At 42.5% G+C, this 18,078-nt stretch overlaps 1 protein-coding gene across 1 annotated transcript in view; it reads left to right on the top strand.

The window, feature by feature from the left end:
- The first annotated feature begins 1,160 nt into the window (after window positions 1–1,160).
- AEBP2 (AE binding protein 2) overlaps window positions 1,161–18,078 on the top strand; it is a 32,747-nt gene continuing 15,829 nt past the window's right edge. Inside the window, exons 1-3 of the mRNA XM_033162559.1 lie at window positions 1,161–1,767; window positions 13,972–14,179; window positions 16,726–16,833. Coding sequence (XP_033018450.1) covers window positions 1,178–1,767; window positions 13,972–14,179; window positions 16,726–16,833 — 906 coding nt within the window. The 5' untranslated portion in view covers window positions 1,161–1,177. The remainder of the gene's footprint in view (window positions 1,768–13,971; window positions 14,180–16,725; window positions 16,834–18,078) is intronic.

The following is an 18,078-nucleotide window of genomic DNA, read 5'->3' as shown; positions in this document are numbered from 1 at the left end:
TCCCGTTAGGAGATACCCCATCCCGAAGCTGAAATTCTCAGAGCACTAGAACCAAATCAATCCCGCTTCCCAGGGAACTCAAGTGAAGACGGTCAGAATATCATTATTTTTATAGCAAATGTCAGATTATGATGATTCTTCCCATCACCACCCCTGTTACATTTGTAAGAATAAAATGCATTAAAATATAAAATAAAATAAAAATCGAGGCGATCTTAAACTTAGTATTTTAACTTTTGTATGTTTTGAAGTAGGGCCATGAATCCCCCCCACCATTATTATTTATTAAATTTCTTAGTTGCTTTACCTTGCCTAGGGCAACCCAAAACCACTCGCAACCAAAGAAACATACAGACAATTACCTCCCCAACCGAATACATTACAACCAAGAGGAAAGAGATAGGCACTTATGTACCATTTTACAGCGTTACCTTTCAGGTGTGTGTGTGTGTCTGTGTTTATAAAACAAAACAACAACAACAACAGAGCCGGGTATTAAATTGCATGAAATAAATAAATATTATATGAAACGGAAAAAAAACAACTGTCTTGCGTTGTAGACTGGGGCTCACAAAGATACCCAGCTTCACGGGGATTAAAGGGAGGGATTTGAACCCGGCTCCCTGCGCAGCCTCACTCTGAAGAGAGGCACCGGCACGGGCTCCTCCCCCCTGGTTCCATCTCAGCCAATCCCTCCGCCTGGCAACAACTCCTCATTCCTCCCCCCCCCCGTCCTCCTGCGGTTGCGTCCTCGGAGCCCGCTTCGCGCTTTTGTCTGCAGGCGGCTGCCGTAGCGAGCGGGGTGCGCGCGTGCCTGGCGCCGCCACCACCACCACCACTACCGCCGCAGAGGAAGCTCCTCCCACTTCCCTCCCTCCTCCTCCTCCTCCCTCCCCTCGCCCGCGGCGGCATCTGGCCGGTGAGTCGGTTCCGTCAGTCCCGTCAGTGAGCGAGCGAGAGAGCGTCAGGCTGCGTAGGCGCGAGAGGAGAGAGCAGGGCCGAGCGACGCTGAGACTCCCGACGCGGCATGGCGGCCGAGCTGAGCGACATGGCGGGGCCTCTCCCGCTGGGGGTGCCGCCGCCTCTTCCTCCTCCTCCTCCTCCTCCCTCCTCGTCGGGCGCTGAGGAGGCCGAGAGCGAAGCCTCCCCCTCCCCCTCCTTCCCCGCGGCTGCCGAGATGGAGGCCGAGCCGTCGTCGCCGCCGCTGCTGCTGCTGCCTCCGCCTCAGCCCCTCCTGAGCGGCGGCGAAGGCGCGGAGAGCATGTCGGAGCCGAGCCCTCAGAGCGCCAGCCAGGCGGGCGACGGCGACGACGAGGACGAGGGCGACGACGAGGAGGAGGACGACGACGGCAGCAGCGCCGGGTCCTCCTCCTCCTCCAGCGGCTGCTGCAGCGACGAGACCCGCTCGCTCAGCCCCGGAGGCAGCGAGGCCGACGCCAAGGGCGGCCTGGGAGGAGTCGGAGTCGGAGGGAGCGGGGGCAGCGGCGAAGGCGACGGGCCCGGGAGCAGCGGAGGAGGCGGAGGCCCGGCAGCGGCGGGAGCGGCAGCGGGAGGCGGAGGCCCTAGCGGCGGGGGAAGCGGCGGCGGCGGCCTGTGCAGCAGCAGCTCCAGCACGAGCGGAGGAGACGAAGGTTACAGCACCGGGAGCGGAGGAGGAGGGGGGAGCGGCGGCAGCAGCACCTGCAGCGCCTCGTCAGCAGGCCGGAGGGGCAGCCTCGAGATCTCCTCCGACGGGGAGCCGCTCAGCCGCATGGACTCCGAAGACAGGTCGGTTGGCGGGGAGAGGGTGCGCCCGTTCTTTTTCTCTCGAGTTTAGGGGCCCCCGGGGTGCAACTTATCACAGTGGGGACTCGTGATAAAGGCTAGGGCAGGGTGTTGGTGTGTGCCTCAGTCTCTTGAAATGTTAATTTAGGCTTTTAAAATCAGCACGTAAGCTCTCTTAAAAGCGGATTACGCCCCCGGCCCAACGCCAACCCCTCAGCATCTTTTCCCTTCCACCCCACTCCATGTTTTGCGATGCCCCCTTCCAATCTGCATCGTCTCCCATCTTGGTTCCAGGTTCAAAAGTTCCAGAAGTTAAGCTTGCTGCCGCCGCCTCACTTGGCAGGACTTGCCCTTGGCCTGAGCATGGCTCCTCCATCTTGGACAGGGAGGGTGCTTCTCACCCCCCTCTTTTTCTTCCTGGGAACCTACAGCAATGTTGCCCAAACTTGGGTCTCCAGCTGTTTTTGTACTACAGTTCTCATCATCCCTGACCACTATCCCTGCTTGCTAGGCATGATGAGAGTTGTAATCCAAAAACAGATAGAGACCCAAGTTTGGGAAACAATGATGTAGAGTAATTCCTGCAAAAGAATTGCTACTTGCTGCCCCAGATGTGTCAAAAGTATTAAAAGGTTTCATGTGTGCCCATAGTAAGGTAGCACCAACAAGACTCCATCCACCCTAAAACGCCTCTTCCTGTTCTTCCAGGTCAACTGGGCCTTTATGTATTGCATATCCTCATCTGTCAGTGAGAGGAACTTTATTTGGTTTTTCTCTTTGTTGGAATGGTTGTGGCCTGTTCCTACAGAAATCCTCCTTTTCTCCATCTGGCTAGAAGCCAGGCCCCATATAATCCATTGCTGGTTTGGGAGAATTTGGTTTAGAGAGCCTTAGATGCTCATCTTCTTGTATTCTCCCCTCTTTTTTTTTTAGCTCCTACCTTTTTTACCACACCCTGTTCTACAGACATGGCTGTCTTAGCTCTGGAGATTTTTACATTTTTTTACACTCCTCTCTAAAGTCGTCCTCAAAAGGCAGCTTAGCTTCGGAAGTGGGAAATGGTTTGCACTGTTTCCTCTTCTCCTTTACTCGCCCTTTAAGGGAGCAGCAAATACCTAATTGTGTGTATCAGCCGTGTAACTAACAAGCATATCTTGTAAAATTTACTAACACAAGTGGGTTTATGCAGCTTATGAAAACCCAGTTGTGCTTCTGAACAAAAGGGTATGTGTGTAAGAAATGCTTATATTGGCACAACAAGCTTCTGCATCACCAATGGTTCTTAGTTGTGTTCTCTATGCAGCAGATAGTAACAATCTATTGGGATTCTGGGCATTTCTTAGTAGGTACGTTTTTTTATGATACTTGTCTATTAGTATATAGTTTGACATGATTAAAAATAAGTTGTTAAACTGTTCCTAGTGACTATACTATTTTAGCTTGCACCTGTTTTTTTTAGTCACTCTATTAAATGAATAGTAACTGATGGCAGATAGATTTCATGCAAACATGCAAGTTGTAGTGTTGAGCCAGTATTTAATTTCTTAAGGCTAGTTCAGTTCCTAGGAGACATTTGCTGACTAGAAGAAAACTTGAAGCTTATTAGATGCATAATAGTTTGCATTTTTTTTAAAAAAAATAGTCCTGAAATATTAAAGTTTCTTAAAAAAAGTTACTTGGCCCAAGTCCCTGCAAGCCAAAATTTGCTAGCATCTAGACTCTATTTATCATATATGAAATCACATTGAATTGTTGAGTAAAGGAGGAATTTATTATGAGACACTAAAGCATATCTTAGATAATGCTGAAAAAGTATAATGCCATAATCATTTTTTAAAGTTTCCCCAATCAACTTAATTTCTATGTGCTAATTAACAGTGTCTTCTGTGAGTACAGGGATAGGTGCTTTGGCTCATCACTGGGGGTGCCTGCAGTAGGAATCCCCCCTTTTGTTGCGCTACATGGAGGTTGGGACATGGAAATCCTTGGGGGAAGTTGAAGTGTAAGCAGATTTCCCTTTTAATACTTTTACAATATAAAATGCAAACTTACTTAGCGCATAGCTATGTACTTACTGTTTTCAGTATTTATGAACTCTGCGGAGGAATCCTATTCATATTTACTCAGAAGTAGAGCCCACTCTATTTAATGCTGAATAAACCTCTTGGTTAGCTTGCATAGGACTGCTACTTCAAAGGTTTCAATGACATTGGTTTGTAAATTCCAAATTGTGGATATAACCAATAGTAGAGAGAAAGAGCACTATAAACTGCTGCCTAAGAACACACATCTTAGTTCTTGCTGTTTTGCACATTTCTTTACATATTTGACAATTGAGATGTGTATTTTTTTTAGGACCTACCTTATTACTGTGATGTAGGTTATTTTAAACCATTTCCCACACTATGTTTCAATTGTTGTAACCCACCCTGGAACCCTAGGATGAAGGGTGGGTAATAAAATATAGTAGTAATACATAGAACACATTTTGAATAAGTAAAACCGTGTCTTGAAAGCATTTTCCTATTCAAAAGGGAAAGTATTTAATATTTCCCCCCAAATTTCCAGTTTTACCATTTGAAAAAACTGAATGAATGAAAAAGCCCTCGGGGAGGGGGCAGGAGTGATAGTGGTGATGGTGTTTTATTAAATTTATATATACACCCTTCATCTGAAGATCTCAGGGCAGTTCACAAGATGGTCCCTCCTCCCTTGAATTTTTCCCACCTTCACATTTCTGTAAGTCAGAAATCTTTCAAAATTTACTCTTCTCTACTTCAGATCTCTGATGGAAAATATAATGCATGATGTGTCCCTTGGTCTAAATAAGAGTGGGTGGTAGCAGCTCTTTGGGGGCATTGTTGACTTACTTACTGCTCAATACTGCATTTGGGAACACTTGTCTCTTCTTGCCACATTTGTGTGATAGCTCAGGACGGCTGAGGCACTACACCTGGCCAGTGAGTTGCTGAAAGCAGAAGAGCATGTCCTATTCTGTTAGCATTAATAATAGCTCATCTTAAATACAGAACTATTTGATCCCAAATATTAAAAAATTGAGACAAGTTAAATTCCATCATTATTTTTTCTAACTATTTTCATTTCGGTAAATGTTCTGATTATAAATGTTGCATTCTTCCCTGGGTGATATGGAGTCAGTAATTGCCTTTGGAAGTTTTTAATGCTGCATTTATCTAAAGTCAGCAATCCGTTTTAAGGTATAAATTTTTGTTTATAAGAAGCAGCTACTAAGTGGGCACTAAAATCTGCTAAAACAGCTTGCTTGTTTAATGTGCTTTAAACACACATTTATGACTTCATAAAAACCCCATAGGGCAACAAATCACATAATGAATGTTCAGCAAATTAAATATGCTTGGTGTACTCATCCCGATCATTTGACGTTCCTCATATCCCTGTGCCTTTATACAAGAGCCGTTTTTGATGCAGCTGACAGCTACGTGGGTTTTGCTTTATAACTGTGATGAACCCAACATCAAAACAGACAACCAAGATTGAATTCTTTAATGGTCTTCTTCAAGTATGATGTATTTAAAGGTGCTAACACTTGATGTTTATATTTGTGTCAGCTTTACTGGCATTCAGCAACTCATCTTTATCCTGCACACATTGAACATTTGTTGTGATAAAGTTAAAAAACTCCATGTGCTGTTCCATCCGTTTTTCGTCAGTTCTCCTTAATTTCTTAAAGTTTTCATTATTTTCTACTGTATGACAGTCGTACAGTCTGTTCGACTTCTGAAAACGTTCAACAACCAAGGTGCGGCTTCCGATTGACTGCAGGAGCTTCCTGCAGTCAATCGGAAGCTGCTTTGGATGTTTGGGTTCCAAATAACGTTTGCAAACCAGAGCGCTCACTTGCAGGTTTGCGGCGTTCAGGAGCCAAAACGTTCAAGTCGCAAGGCATTTGAGATCCAAGGTACGACTGTACAACGGTTACAGACCAGCAGATTGAGATGGCTGTAAGAATGAAGGCTTCTTGGTGTGTTTTATGTATACTTCAAGTGCATGTACTTGCATGTGCCTTTAAAAAATTCATTAAACTTTTTTGAAACTACAAATTAAAAACAACAAACCCAGATGCAGAGGGTAAGTTATTAATGGAAGTAGCTTACACACATGCCTTCTGACTAGCTTCACTTGCTCTTCATTAATAGTCTAATTTCCACTTCTAGATCTTTATGAAAATTAACTTTTTTATGGACATTGAAAGCTCTGATGTGTGGCAGCTTGGTGTCTCAGTATTTCAGATAAAAGTGGTATACATGGCTCTGAATCTTTTAGCCTTTATATGTGCCACAACCCCATCAAAAACAGCTTACTAAGTTTTGGGGAAACTTACGTTATGCTGCAGTATAGCATGGAGTTCCCTGAAGCAGTTCAAACTGCTTGAATAAGAATGAGAATCATTGGTTTGTATTCTCTGAACTAATCTTCCCTGTAGGCCCACTTTACCTCTGTGCCTCCCTGAAACGTTTTGGTTTGAGCTGAATGTTTTCCTGTAAGCGAACTGATCCCAAATACAAAAACATAACTTGGCACAACTGAGCTTGAAATGATTATGAGTTATCATAATCATTTGCAGAGGCTACTGTACTGTCATTTCTCTATCTGTGGTCAAAATGGCATAGAATCCTTATCCATTGTATCTTCACATTAATAAATGGCAATCGTTGTCCCAGTGCATTCATAGAAGAACTGGGAATGGATTTATACCTTAGTCATTCTCATCCAAGGGCCTCTAGGGATGCTGCTGTTGCTCACAGGCCTTGTATGTAGCAAGAGTGGTCAAAGGTTCACATTCTCTCTTAGAAAAGACGTTGACTACATGAGTGGTGTCACATTTATTTTAAATAACTGTTCTCCTGATGCTACTGTTATTTTCTCTGTGGAGTGAGGGAGTCGGGGAATCTACCAGTTGGGGACCAGTGTTAGTCATGCAGCAAAAACTTATCCTTAACAGTGAACAATGAATAAATTGCTTTTAGAATGTCAGGAATATAGACAATGAAGCGAGATACTTAAATACCGTACTTTTCCGTGTATTAGACGAGGTTTTTTTTTTTACTCCAAAATGCAGTTTAAAATGGGGGGGGGGGGTTTGTCTTAAACATGAGTAGTGCAGAGGGGGAATGGGCGATTGGTTGTATCTGTGAGCAGGATCTAGCAATTGGGTGGGTGAATGGTGTCTGCTGCAAGGGCTGCTTTGGATTGGTTACTGCTTTGTCTGTCAGGTGGATTATTTGTTGATGTGGCAAGGGCTGCTTTGGAATGGCTGCTGCTTCAGCAATTTGGCTTGTGTTGCTTGCGATTGTTAGCATTTGCCAGTTGGGTGAGTGATAGTTGGTTCGGCATTCCCCCCCCAAATTGCTCATTTTCTTAAATTTGAGTGCCCCCCCCCCAAAATAAGGGGTGTCTTATACATGGGGGCATTTTATGTACGGAAAAGTATGGTATACTGAAGTAGAAAGTGATTTTTTTATATTTTAACTTCCATTATTAGTATCAGCTTTAGTTTTCAATGAAAATGTATACAGATTGGCCTGACATTTCCTACACCAAAGTACCTTTCTTGTGCTTCGAATTGTCCATTTGAAGAATCGGAACCTTAATTCATTTGACGATGAAGATTTAGCAAGGGAAGATAACTCATGTTTTATGTAGTTTTTGAATGCTTTTTCTTGTATGTTCAACAGTACTCATATAAAGCAAATGATACTGCCATATGTACTAATCCAAAAACCCCAAAGACCAATTAGCTAAGAGGAGCTAAGTATATAAAGGAGCATAAAATAGATTTAATAGAAGAACATTGTCTCTTCAGGTTGTAAACCTGTGATTTTCACAGTGCTGTTCATTACTGCATGATAATGAATGATTAGAATCATAGAATTTTAGAGTTGGAAGGGACCACGAGGGTCATCTAGTTTAACTCTCTGCAATGCAGGAATCTTTTGCCCAATGTGGGGTTCGAACCCTTGACCCTGAGATTAAGAGTCTAATGATCTGCAAAACTGAGCTATCTGAGGATATGTAACAGCAATATGAGGGAAATTTGAGAGTTCTGAAGTGTACACATTTGTGATGAATATGTCTATGCATATGACCAGATGGGGAAAGGTTTGGGGGCTTTTTTGATGACACATATGTGAAATGTAAGAATCATTGAACTGTAGAATTGTCTAGTGAGTCAAATCCTCTGCAATGCAGGAATCTCTCACCTAGCATGGGGCTCAAACCCACAAACCTGAGATTAAGAGTTTCATGCTCTACCAGCTAAGAAGTAATGTTCATCTTGTTTGAATCTACATTTGAGTGCTTGAGCAGAGTGACATGAATGTAAGCTGCTGTCTTACCAGACCTTAACCCTTTTGGCTAACTGGTTTAGAGACCATGGAGTGCAAAGAAGCTCTGGTGCCATCAGCTTGCAGCGCAGCAGTCTGATGTCTTCAACAGAGGCTGCTACCTCCTCAAACCTTGTTCTTTTCTTTGTTGTTCAGTCGTTCAGTCATGTCCGACTCTTCGTGACCCCATGAACCAGAGCATTTATATTTAGCTTCACACTGTAAAAGCATCAATATAGACACACAGTTTCTGGAAAAGACCAGTGTGAATTGAATTAAACTTGTGCCACTCCTATGAATTATGTGGCATGTATAGGAGAGGACAGAATGTTTTCTATAATTTTTCACTCTGCTTTGGAGAAGGAGGAAAGTGGTTGGAATTCTTCTTGCTGTTTTCTCCAATTCCTAATAGCAAAGCAAGAACTGAAGGGAGAGCAGTGGTTGTCACTGGCCATGAATAAGCAAAATCCAAATTCATAGAGGCCTGCAAATGCTGCCAACAGTGTGGAGATGGTAGGAGGACAAATTCTCTGTTTCCCTTCAAAGGGAACATTCAAAGGAATGCAGAGAGGATTGGCTGTTACCAAGCGAGGAGATAGGTTTCTTCATTGGTGTACAAGTCAAGTTCCAACATTTTCTTAACTCGCTATCTGATTGTGTACATTATACCAGAAATGACAAGTGATAATTGCTCACATTGAGGATTATTTGGATGACTGTATGGGGCCTTGGAAAGTTGGAGGGCTGAGATTCAACTCTATATATACCTGAGCCAGAGGTTAGTGATTTTTCTTGCGTCTCACTAGAAGGTAGAGGACACAGATGAATGATTTCTATTACCGCTTCCTCTTCGTCACTTCGTATGATCTGTTTTCTCCTTCCTCGACCTTTTTTTGGTAAGGAGCTGTTGCTTTCTAGGGTGCTTGTATGTTGCAGTAGCTCATAAATCTTAAGAAAATTAACTTCTTAATTCTACTTGCATCACCATGGACCAAGCTAATAGTTATCCATGCTCAAGTAACCTTCAAATTTGACCATGGAAATGTATTTTATGCAAGGCTGTTTTCGAACAATCCTTGGAAACTTCACTCAGTTCAAAACCCAGCTGGGACTGGCTAATAGGATCTCTAATCTACCCTGTCCTTGAACAGCTATCTTGAACTATTTGTCTGTTTCTGGGAAGAGCTGAAACCAGAAATTTGGTGCTCACCTCTGAAGTCTTAAATGGCTTGTGCCCTACATATCTATTGTGCTGCCTCCTTCCACATGAACCTGCACAGGTCATCTTCAAAGGCATTAATCCGAGACCCACATATCTTCTGAAGTTTGTTAGGTTGACTGGAGTTAGGTGATTACTGGTGGTGATCCTGGTTGTACTGTTGATTTCCTCCATTTGTTTTCTTATATTAGGTTGAGTTTAATTGTATGCATTTTATGAGTTTTATTTGTTTACTGCCTTGGAAGTCTTAAAACTGAAGGGTTGCAGACAAGTTTGTCAATTGTTGTTGGGAGAGCTTTACTTAAAATGCAGTTAAATTTTTAAAAGTGGGACCAAATGGGCATGGAATCCTGGAGTTAGATCTAATGCAGCTCCAAAACAGTCTTGTTTCTTTTTTCTTTCCTCCCTAATAACTTATTTTTGGTGTGCATTTGACCACTCCCTTGACATTTCATCTGTTTGTCATTTAAGCCCTGGACACCAGAAGAAAGTGAGCAGAACTCCCAAAGGATGACTTTGAAGAGAAGCTCCTGAGCCTTGGGCTCTACAAAACTAGTGTGTGGAATATTATGGTGTAGCTGCTGTTGTGCTATAAACTGCTGAGCTGACCCGTACCAGGGGGTGGGTAGGTACAGGGCAGTTTCTAAGTGTGAATTCCCAGCTGTGTTTGGTAAAGTTATTCCACTAGACTGAATTAAAACTTTTAGATAGATTCTTTTATATGTTGCTTATAAGCTAACCCTCCGCACATGTCCTATGACGCTACCAGTCTTAGCTCAGATTAGTGGGGAACTTAACCTGACCTGTGCCCTGTCTTTGAGGGGCTGTGTCTGAGCGGTGACTAATGTCTAGGACTTGAGTTGGGGAGGGAAAGTAACATAGTGCCCTATGTGTTGTTCATTGCCTTCCACATATGTTCCAAGGCGTTGTATGGAATCTGATAAAAACAGTAACTAATCAGCACAAATAAAACCAAAATGAATTTCAAACAATACAAAATGGACACATGTGCCAGAGATGAATTCATCCAGCTTGGCAAGCTTGTCAGAACAAACATGTCTTCAGTTGTTTTCTGAAAATGCAGATAATTGCCCCAGTAGGCATGCTGTTCTGCAGAATGGGGCATCTACGCTGAAAACCGTACTTCGGGTTTCCATAGAAGGGCTACTAATATCTTTGGAACTTGAGGGAGCGTACTGACCTGCTGGGTATGCAAAAGATACAGCAATCATTCAAATAAGCTGTTCCCAAGCTGTATAGGGCTGTATATGTTAGTATCAAAACTTTGAACTTGGCCTGGTAGCAAATTAGCAACTAGTGCAAATCTCTTAAGACACTCTAGATCAGTGGTAGGCAACCTAAGGCCTGTGGGCCAGATGTGGCCCAATCACCTTCTCAATCCGGCCCACGGACAGTCCGGGAATCAGCGTGTTTTTACATGAGTAGAATGTGTGCTTTTATTTAAAATGCATCTCTGGGTTATTTGTGGGGCATAGGAATTTGTTCATTCCCCCCCCCCCCAATATAGTCCAGCTCACCACATGGTCTGAGGGACGGTGGACCGGCCCACGGCTGAAAAAGGTTGCTGACCCCTGCTCTAGATCGTTTTCATGGGTAGAACTGGCAAGCCAAGTGTCCCCATCTTATATTAGTGCAGCTGGTTCTTCCTGGCTAAGTGTAGAACCTGACATTTGTCCGTATTGAAATTCATTTGCTGGTTTGGGTTCAGTTCTCCAATGTGTTAAGGTCTCATTGAATCCCGATTCTGTCTTCTACGGCATTAGCTATCCCTCCCAGTTTGGTGTCATCTGCAGATTTGATGAGCAGTTCAAGCATGGCCAAACTTGGCCCTCCAGCTGTTTTGGGACTACAACTCCCATCATCCCTAGCTAGCAGGACCAGCGGTCAGGGATGATGGGAATTGTAGTCCCAAAACGGCTGGAGGGCCAAGTTTGGCCATGCCTGCCTAAGTCATTTAAAAGGACAAACTAGCAACGGGCTCAGGACAGAATCCTGTGGCACCCCACTTGTTACTTTTTTCCAGAAGGGCACGGAACCAGCTACAACACCTGAATCCTAGCAGACATCAATAATACAAAAATAGTCCATACCTTTGTCAGCATTGCGGTGATTGGGGTTGGATGGTAGATCAGAAGCAGAGGTCTGTATGCTTCCACTTGACCCCATTGGAGCATGTACAGAATTGGGCTAAGGGAGAGCTTCATTGAAGACCATATGATTCTTAGCATTTGCAGATATTTTGTGAATCCCAAAATCTACATCAGCTTTGAGTTAGGTTAGTGCAATTCTGTGTTGGCTCCCCCTAACCAGCCAAGATACACTTTGGTTGCAAATAGTTGTGTGTGGGCCTAATGGAAGGTTTGCATCTCAGGAATAGATCCAGCCTGCATGTTGACCTCCAGGGCTGCTGGTGTAATGACCCATCTGTTGGATCTGAAGTGTGCCTTAGGGAAAGCTGCCCTGGTCAAACACTTTAGGAAGGTAGTTTTAAAGGCAGAGCAGGAAAATACTTCCAGGTTGTTTAGGTTTTTTGTATTTATCTGGCATTGTTTTGCAATGTTTTGTCTAATCAGCTGTCATAGCATTTACTTGATGAACACTGCAATGAATATTTTTGTATTTGTTTTTGACTGACCTAGCCATTACAATTTTAACAAATGCAATACAGGCAGATTTTTAGATGGCAGGCCTTTTCATTACATTTGCCAAAAGGGATTGCTAGTAATAATGATGAAATCTCATGCCCTTGAAGGAATGAACTGCAGATCTTGAGTGTAGTGTGTTTCTTTCCTTTAATAGAATAAAATACAGTAGATGTAGCAATATTGTTTCTTATTTCTTATGTGTCGAAATAAAGCAAGGTGTTATGTGACATAAAGCATAAAAGCAACAATCACCAAAACATGCCTGAAAGCTTTTACAGTCTTGCATGAGGAGAAGGGGGGAGGGAGAGAGAGAGAGAGAGAGAGAATGCACATGGAGGCACATGCTGTGCAGTCGTGTTTCTTTGTACTGTACTTGAAAGTAAGCTCCATGGTGATAGTATTTACTCTCTGTTAAGTGTCTCTGCAATTGTAGTTAAAATAATACTATTTCTGAAGTGCCTGAAATGGTATTTGGTTGCTTAGAGATACCTGTTGATGCAGCCTAGAATAGCATTAGTTTCTCCCCCCCCCCCCCACCTCGCTACATCAACTGTTGACTCATGCTAAGCTACTGAGAACTCCTAGATCCATTTCACATGTAGTACTGGCAGTCTAGGTGTCCCCCATCTTATATTTGTGCAGCTAGTTATTCCTTCCTGAGTGCAGAACTTTGTCTCTAGTCAATTTCATTTTGTTAGTTGGGGACCAGTTCTCCAATCTGCTAAGGTCATTTTGAATCCCGATTCTGTCTTCAGCGGCATTCGCTGTCTCTCCCAGTTTGGTGTCACCTGCAAATTTGACAAGGTTCCCCTCAATACCTCCATCCAAGTCATTTATAAAGATGTTGAACAAAAATGGGCACGGGATAGAACCCTGCAGCACTCCACTTTTTACTTATTTTCCAGATGACAATGAACTGTTAGTGAGCACTCTTTGGGTTCAGTCAGTCAACCACCTACAAAAACACCTAACAGTTATCTTGTCCAGTCCACATTTTACTAGCTTCTTACAAGAATATCATTGGGGAATTTGTCAAAGCCTTACTGAAATCAAGATATGCTAAGTCCACAGCATTACCTTGATTCACCAAGCTTGTAACTAAAAAAATAAAATAAAAAAATTAAGAGATTCATCTGGCTTGAATTTTTCAGAAAACCATGCTGGGTCTTAGTACAGGTGGTGACCATTTTAGGCATGTTCAAATGATGTGTGATCACTGACATGTGGGTCCTTTTGCACCCAGAAGAGGGAAGAATGGGGTGGGGGTAGAGCAGAACATAAATGTGCCCCACCAACATGCACAGGGAGCAGGAATTGAACCCCCACACAAAATGGCCATTGCCTGAAATCACAGTCATTCTTTTCTATGTGCTCAACGACTGAGCCAATGTGCAGTTGTTTACATATTTCAAGAAATGGCTGTGATGTATATTATGTGTACATCAGTTTTGTAAAGAATCCCAACAGTTTTTAGTAGCCTGTTGGAGACCGGCAGAGAAAAGGCAAAAACTCATTTTCTGTGTTCAGAGGAGGGCTCTCTTCCTCTGGCAGCCCATTTTGTTTCTGTGCTGGGCACAGCGGAGGGGCAGACTACTCCATCCCTTCTCTGCCAACCCACTCACCCACCCATCTGCATGGAGTTCCCTTGTTACACTCCTGGTCTGTGTGGAGCAAAACAAGCCATGATCAAAACAACCACAAGGCTTGTGGTTTGCTAACTCCTGGCATGGACCCAGGGAGTAGTGAAGTGGGGACTTTTGAGCAGTTTTAATGAATCACAACTAGTTATGGCCTGTATTGAATCAGAACCAACATTTGCCTCATTTATTTAAATATTGAGATTTGTTAATTTGTGTGCTGGGATTTAGAGTGTTGCCATTTATGTTGAAATATAAATTTGCTTGAAATTATGAGAAGGTTCATAATTAATTTCTCTTCCCCCTCCCTCTTCCTGTAGCATCAGCAGTACCATAATGGATGTAGACAGCACAATTTCCAGTGGACGCTCAACTCCAGTTATGATGAATGGACAAGGAGTTACAGCTTCATCAGCAAAAAGTATTGGTTATAACTGCTGTTGGGACCAGTGCAATTCTTGCTTCAACTCAAGCCCAGATCTGGCAGACCACATTCGCTCCATACATGTAGATGGCCAGCGAGGAGGGGTTGGTTTACTTTTTCATTGCTCTTCCATGTTATTTGTACGGTGTGCATTGAGCGCTAATAACTGCTGCTGCTAAATAGAATGCCAATCGTTATTGGAAGCCACCTGGTACTCTAGTGACAATCCAGGAGCACCTCCAGAAGACTGCCCTCTTCCTTCAGAGGGAATGCCATTTTGGTCTAGAGCAGGCTGAATTCCCAATTCCTGGAAATGCCAGCCGTCCATCAGCATTGCCTCCATCTTGCCTTTATTCAGCTCCCGGTCTTTTTTAGGAGGGGGGGATTTTTCTCACGTCCGCTTTGGTGTGTGGAAAGCAAGAAACACTTGGAGAAATGCCTGCTGTTTCTTGCTACCTCCAGACCACTGAACGAGAGAATTGGGGGAAGGGATATAAACTGGCACTTATCACTAGCAAGTAAGATTTGTAGATGACTGAAGTTAAGAGATGAGTTATCTAATTTGGAATTTTGCAGCTTGATAAAGAGAAGGCAGGGAGCAGTGTCTAGGACTGGTTCTCTTTCAAGTTAGTTTGTGTTCCTTAATGTAGCTTTTCTTCTTTTGCATCAGCAATTTAGATTTTGGTTTCATAACTTGGAGTTTGGAGACAAGAGGCAACCTGTTTGTAACATAGCATATATACAGTGGTACCTTGGTTTACGAACTTAATCCGTTCTGGAAGTCTGTTCTTAAACCAAAGCATTCTTAAACCAAGGCGTGCTTTCCCATAACAGTGGGGGACTCAATTTACAAATGGAACACACTCAACAGGAAGCGGAACATGTTCTGCTTCCAAGGCAAAGTTCACAAACACCTACTTCCAGGTTTGCAGTCTTCTTAATCCAAGTTGTTAATAAACTAAGCTGTTCTTAAACCAAGGTACCACTGTATAGAAGTGGAAGAATACATGAAAAGCAGAATACTTACTTTAAAGGGGAAGAACAGCTGTCTTCAGAACCTGAATAATTAAAGCATAGAAATCCTTTTCTAGTGTAAGGGTGTTGGACTTCAGCTGCACCAGTGGCAGGGGTCTCCACACAAACTAAATGCTAGCTATGTGCAGTTTCTGTGATGGAACAAGGAGACTGTTATCAAATAGAAAAGGACGTTTCTCCCTATTTACTCCCCAAGTATCCAACAGTTCTATGAAATATACTATAGCCCTTTCTCAGGACTGCCTTTAAGAATGTAAGTGATGCCATTCTTAGCCAGATCATCCGTCTTACCTAACTGAAGCTGAATCCTGGTAAGTCTGAGAAGTTGTAGCTTGATGGTTTCTGGGTCTAGGAATTGTGTGTTCTTGGTGGAGTTCTGCCCCCACCCCAGGATCATCTTATAGCTAGCAAGGTACTGTCTAAATATGGGCATACAGGTTTGTTGAGTATCCTTCATGGTAACCATCAACAGACCTGTGTTTGCTTTATTTAGTTCAGGGATGGCTAATCAGCAGGCTGTATATGGCCTCCCAAAATTTGTTATACATGTACACACACACGCACACACACTTGTTTGTGAATTTTTAACAGACCTCTCCTGTAAGTTCCCCTGCTGTTGATTCTGTGATGCTAAAAGGCTTTTGTGCTCTCTAAGGATTCCCCTCCCCCAGTTTCCTTTTTTAAAAGGAGAGGCACATTCACTTTGATGTGGCCCTGAGAGTCTTGATGCCCTTGGCTCAAAAAAAGGGTGATGATTATTACGTACCCTTCACTCTAGGGCTAGCCACCCATGATTTATATCTTTTTAAAGTTGTCCTTAATTCCATGGTTTTTCACGTAATTGCGAATTGAATTTTAAAGGTAATGGCCATCACAAATATTTGCTGCTTCTAATGATGAATATTTAGGATCCTGCTGTTAATTTCTTGGTTTTGATTTTTATATTCTTCCCATTTTTATGGAGTTCATTCCATTTATCATGATTTAGCCATGTGGCTGACACAAGTATTAGTCTCTTGCAACAAAAACCATGAATCCTGTGACACTTTAAATACTAATGATTTATTATGGCATCAGTTTTCATGAACTCAAGTTACCAAACTTCCTCAAAAGCCTTTCATAAGGAACTGAGTTGTATGCTGTCCGTACATTGCTGGAACAGACTTAGCTTGTGCAGTGGGTCTCAGTCTTGTCCTCCATGCAGCCCTTTGTGCACCTTCAAAATCAGCCCTAGAGGGTTTTACATGTCTTTTTAATAAAGCTGTTGATAGCGTACTGTGTCAGTTCCTTGGATTGTGATTGTCCAATCCTGAAACTAGAAATTTACCAGCATCCTTAGTCTTTATAACCTGCTGGTGGTTCTCTTCTGTTTGCACCTTTTCTGTTCTCATAGCTCAAAAGTGTTTTTAAAAAATGCATGTTCTTTCCCAACAGAAATCTGTCATGTTTTCTAGCACCAAATTGAATTACAGCTGTAGCAATCGTTAGATGAAACAATTTCACACTTCGCTTGAGAGTTTTAACAGTTTAAGTGAGAGTACTTGAGTTTGGATATTAAAATCATGCAATAGGTGAACATTCACCCTACCTTAATGGCTGTGTTTTCTTTTACTAGGTATTTGTCTGCTTATGGAAAGGCTGCAAAGTCTATAACACCCCGTCAACAAGTCAGAGCTGGTTGCAGCGGCATATGCTGACGCACAGTGGTGATAAACCATTTAAGGTAAGATATCTTTTGGAATATTGTGCATAACTCCTAATCATCCTAACTAGTTTAAATTTGGTGGCTGTCCATTGCCTGTGTCCTCATCAACTTCTGACCTCAGTTTGAGGGCAATCAACATCTGAACCCTCACCCCAGCCCATGTTATTCTGAACCAGATTCTTCTGTCCATTTGATTCCATGAGTTTCTATTTTGGTTTGGTTCAAGTAGAACCAATATCTCTTCTACAGTCTTAATTTCTCTTAACAAATATAAATTGCACAATTTTCCCTACATAGTCCTATGCATGCATTGAGATCCTGCAGTTCTGCCTGTGCAGATAGCCTTGAGGGTGGAAAAGACACTTTTCTGAATATCTTTATCCTTTCTTACTTCATGACTACATTTCCCAGTACTGTAGGTAGCTGTGTGTATCACAACCATGGACACCACATGCAGCCACTCATTTGCAGCCTATCTAATCAGGCCACTTAACTCATATGATTTTGCAGTTTGGGAATTATTCAATCAAACTAGATTACTCAGATGCCATTTCTAAAACATGAATTGAACCCACTTTCAGACTTAATCTTGTTCTCATTTAGATTAAGTGTGCAATTTAGGCTAAGCATACAATGGTGTTTCTTTTACAAAAATGTTCTAAGAATGTAAAGATGTTTGTGTTTAGCTGTCTGACTTAAAGCGAGAGCTTTGTAAAAGCTAAGTCTTAAATGCAGACACTCATCTTCACAATGACCATGTTTGGATGATCACATATTGGCTTGATAAGCAAAGATATGAACAAGTATTTTGGCCACAGCCCATTTCCTCTTCTGTTCACATGAGCAAGTGAGCAAACTGAGAAGTCTTCTGTTAAGTACTGCTTCCTGTTTAATTTGAACTGGGCAACTATGGTTAAGGGTTTTGGATATGAAGTCATGGTTTGAAGTTGTCTTAATAGTTTGGCTTGATGTAGAGCTGTTAAATATAGTTTTCTGATTCAAATGAAATGAGAAAGTATTCTTGAACTTTCTGATATTCCTACTTTTTTTGGAATGCTTTTAATGTATATATTTTCAAATATTGAACCTTTTTCAACGTTTTCTTAATAGTGAAGTGGTACGAAAATGTGGTTGATGGAATTGTTGGCTTCCTCCACAAAGGGAGCTGTGAAGGAGCTATGTGCATGCCCACATGATTCATTCATATATGTGTTTTAAGCCAAAAGATTATTGTCCAAACCAATTTTGGGGTGGTGTTTTGTT

Source organism: Lacerta agilis, chromosome 10 (assembly GCF_009819535.1).
Source record: "Lacerta agilis isolate rLacAgi1 chromosome 10, rLacAgi1.pri, whole genome shotgun sequence".
In the NCBI taxonomy this organism is placed as follows: domain Eukaryota; kingdom Metazoa; phylum Chordata; class Lepidosauria; order Squamata; family Lacertidae; genus Lacerta; species Lacerta agilis.
Note: the sequence above shows the minus strand (reverse complement) of the source record. Positions and strands in the feature narration are given on the sequence as shown.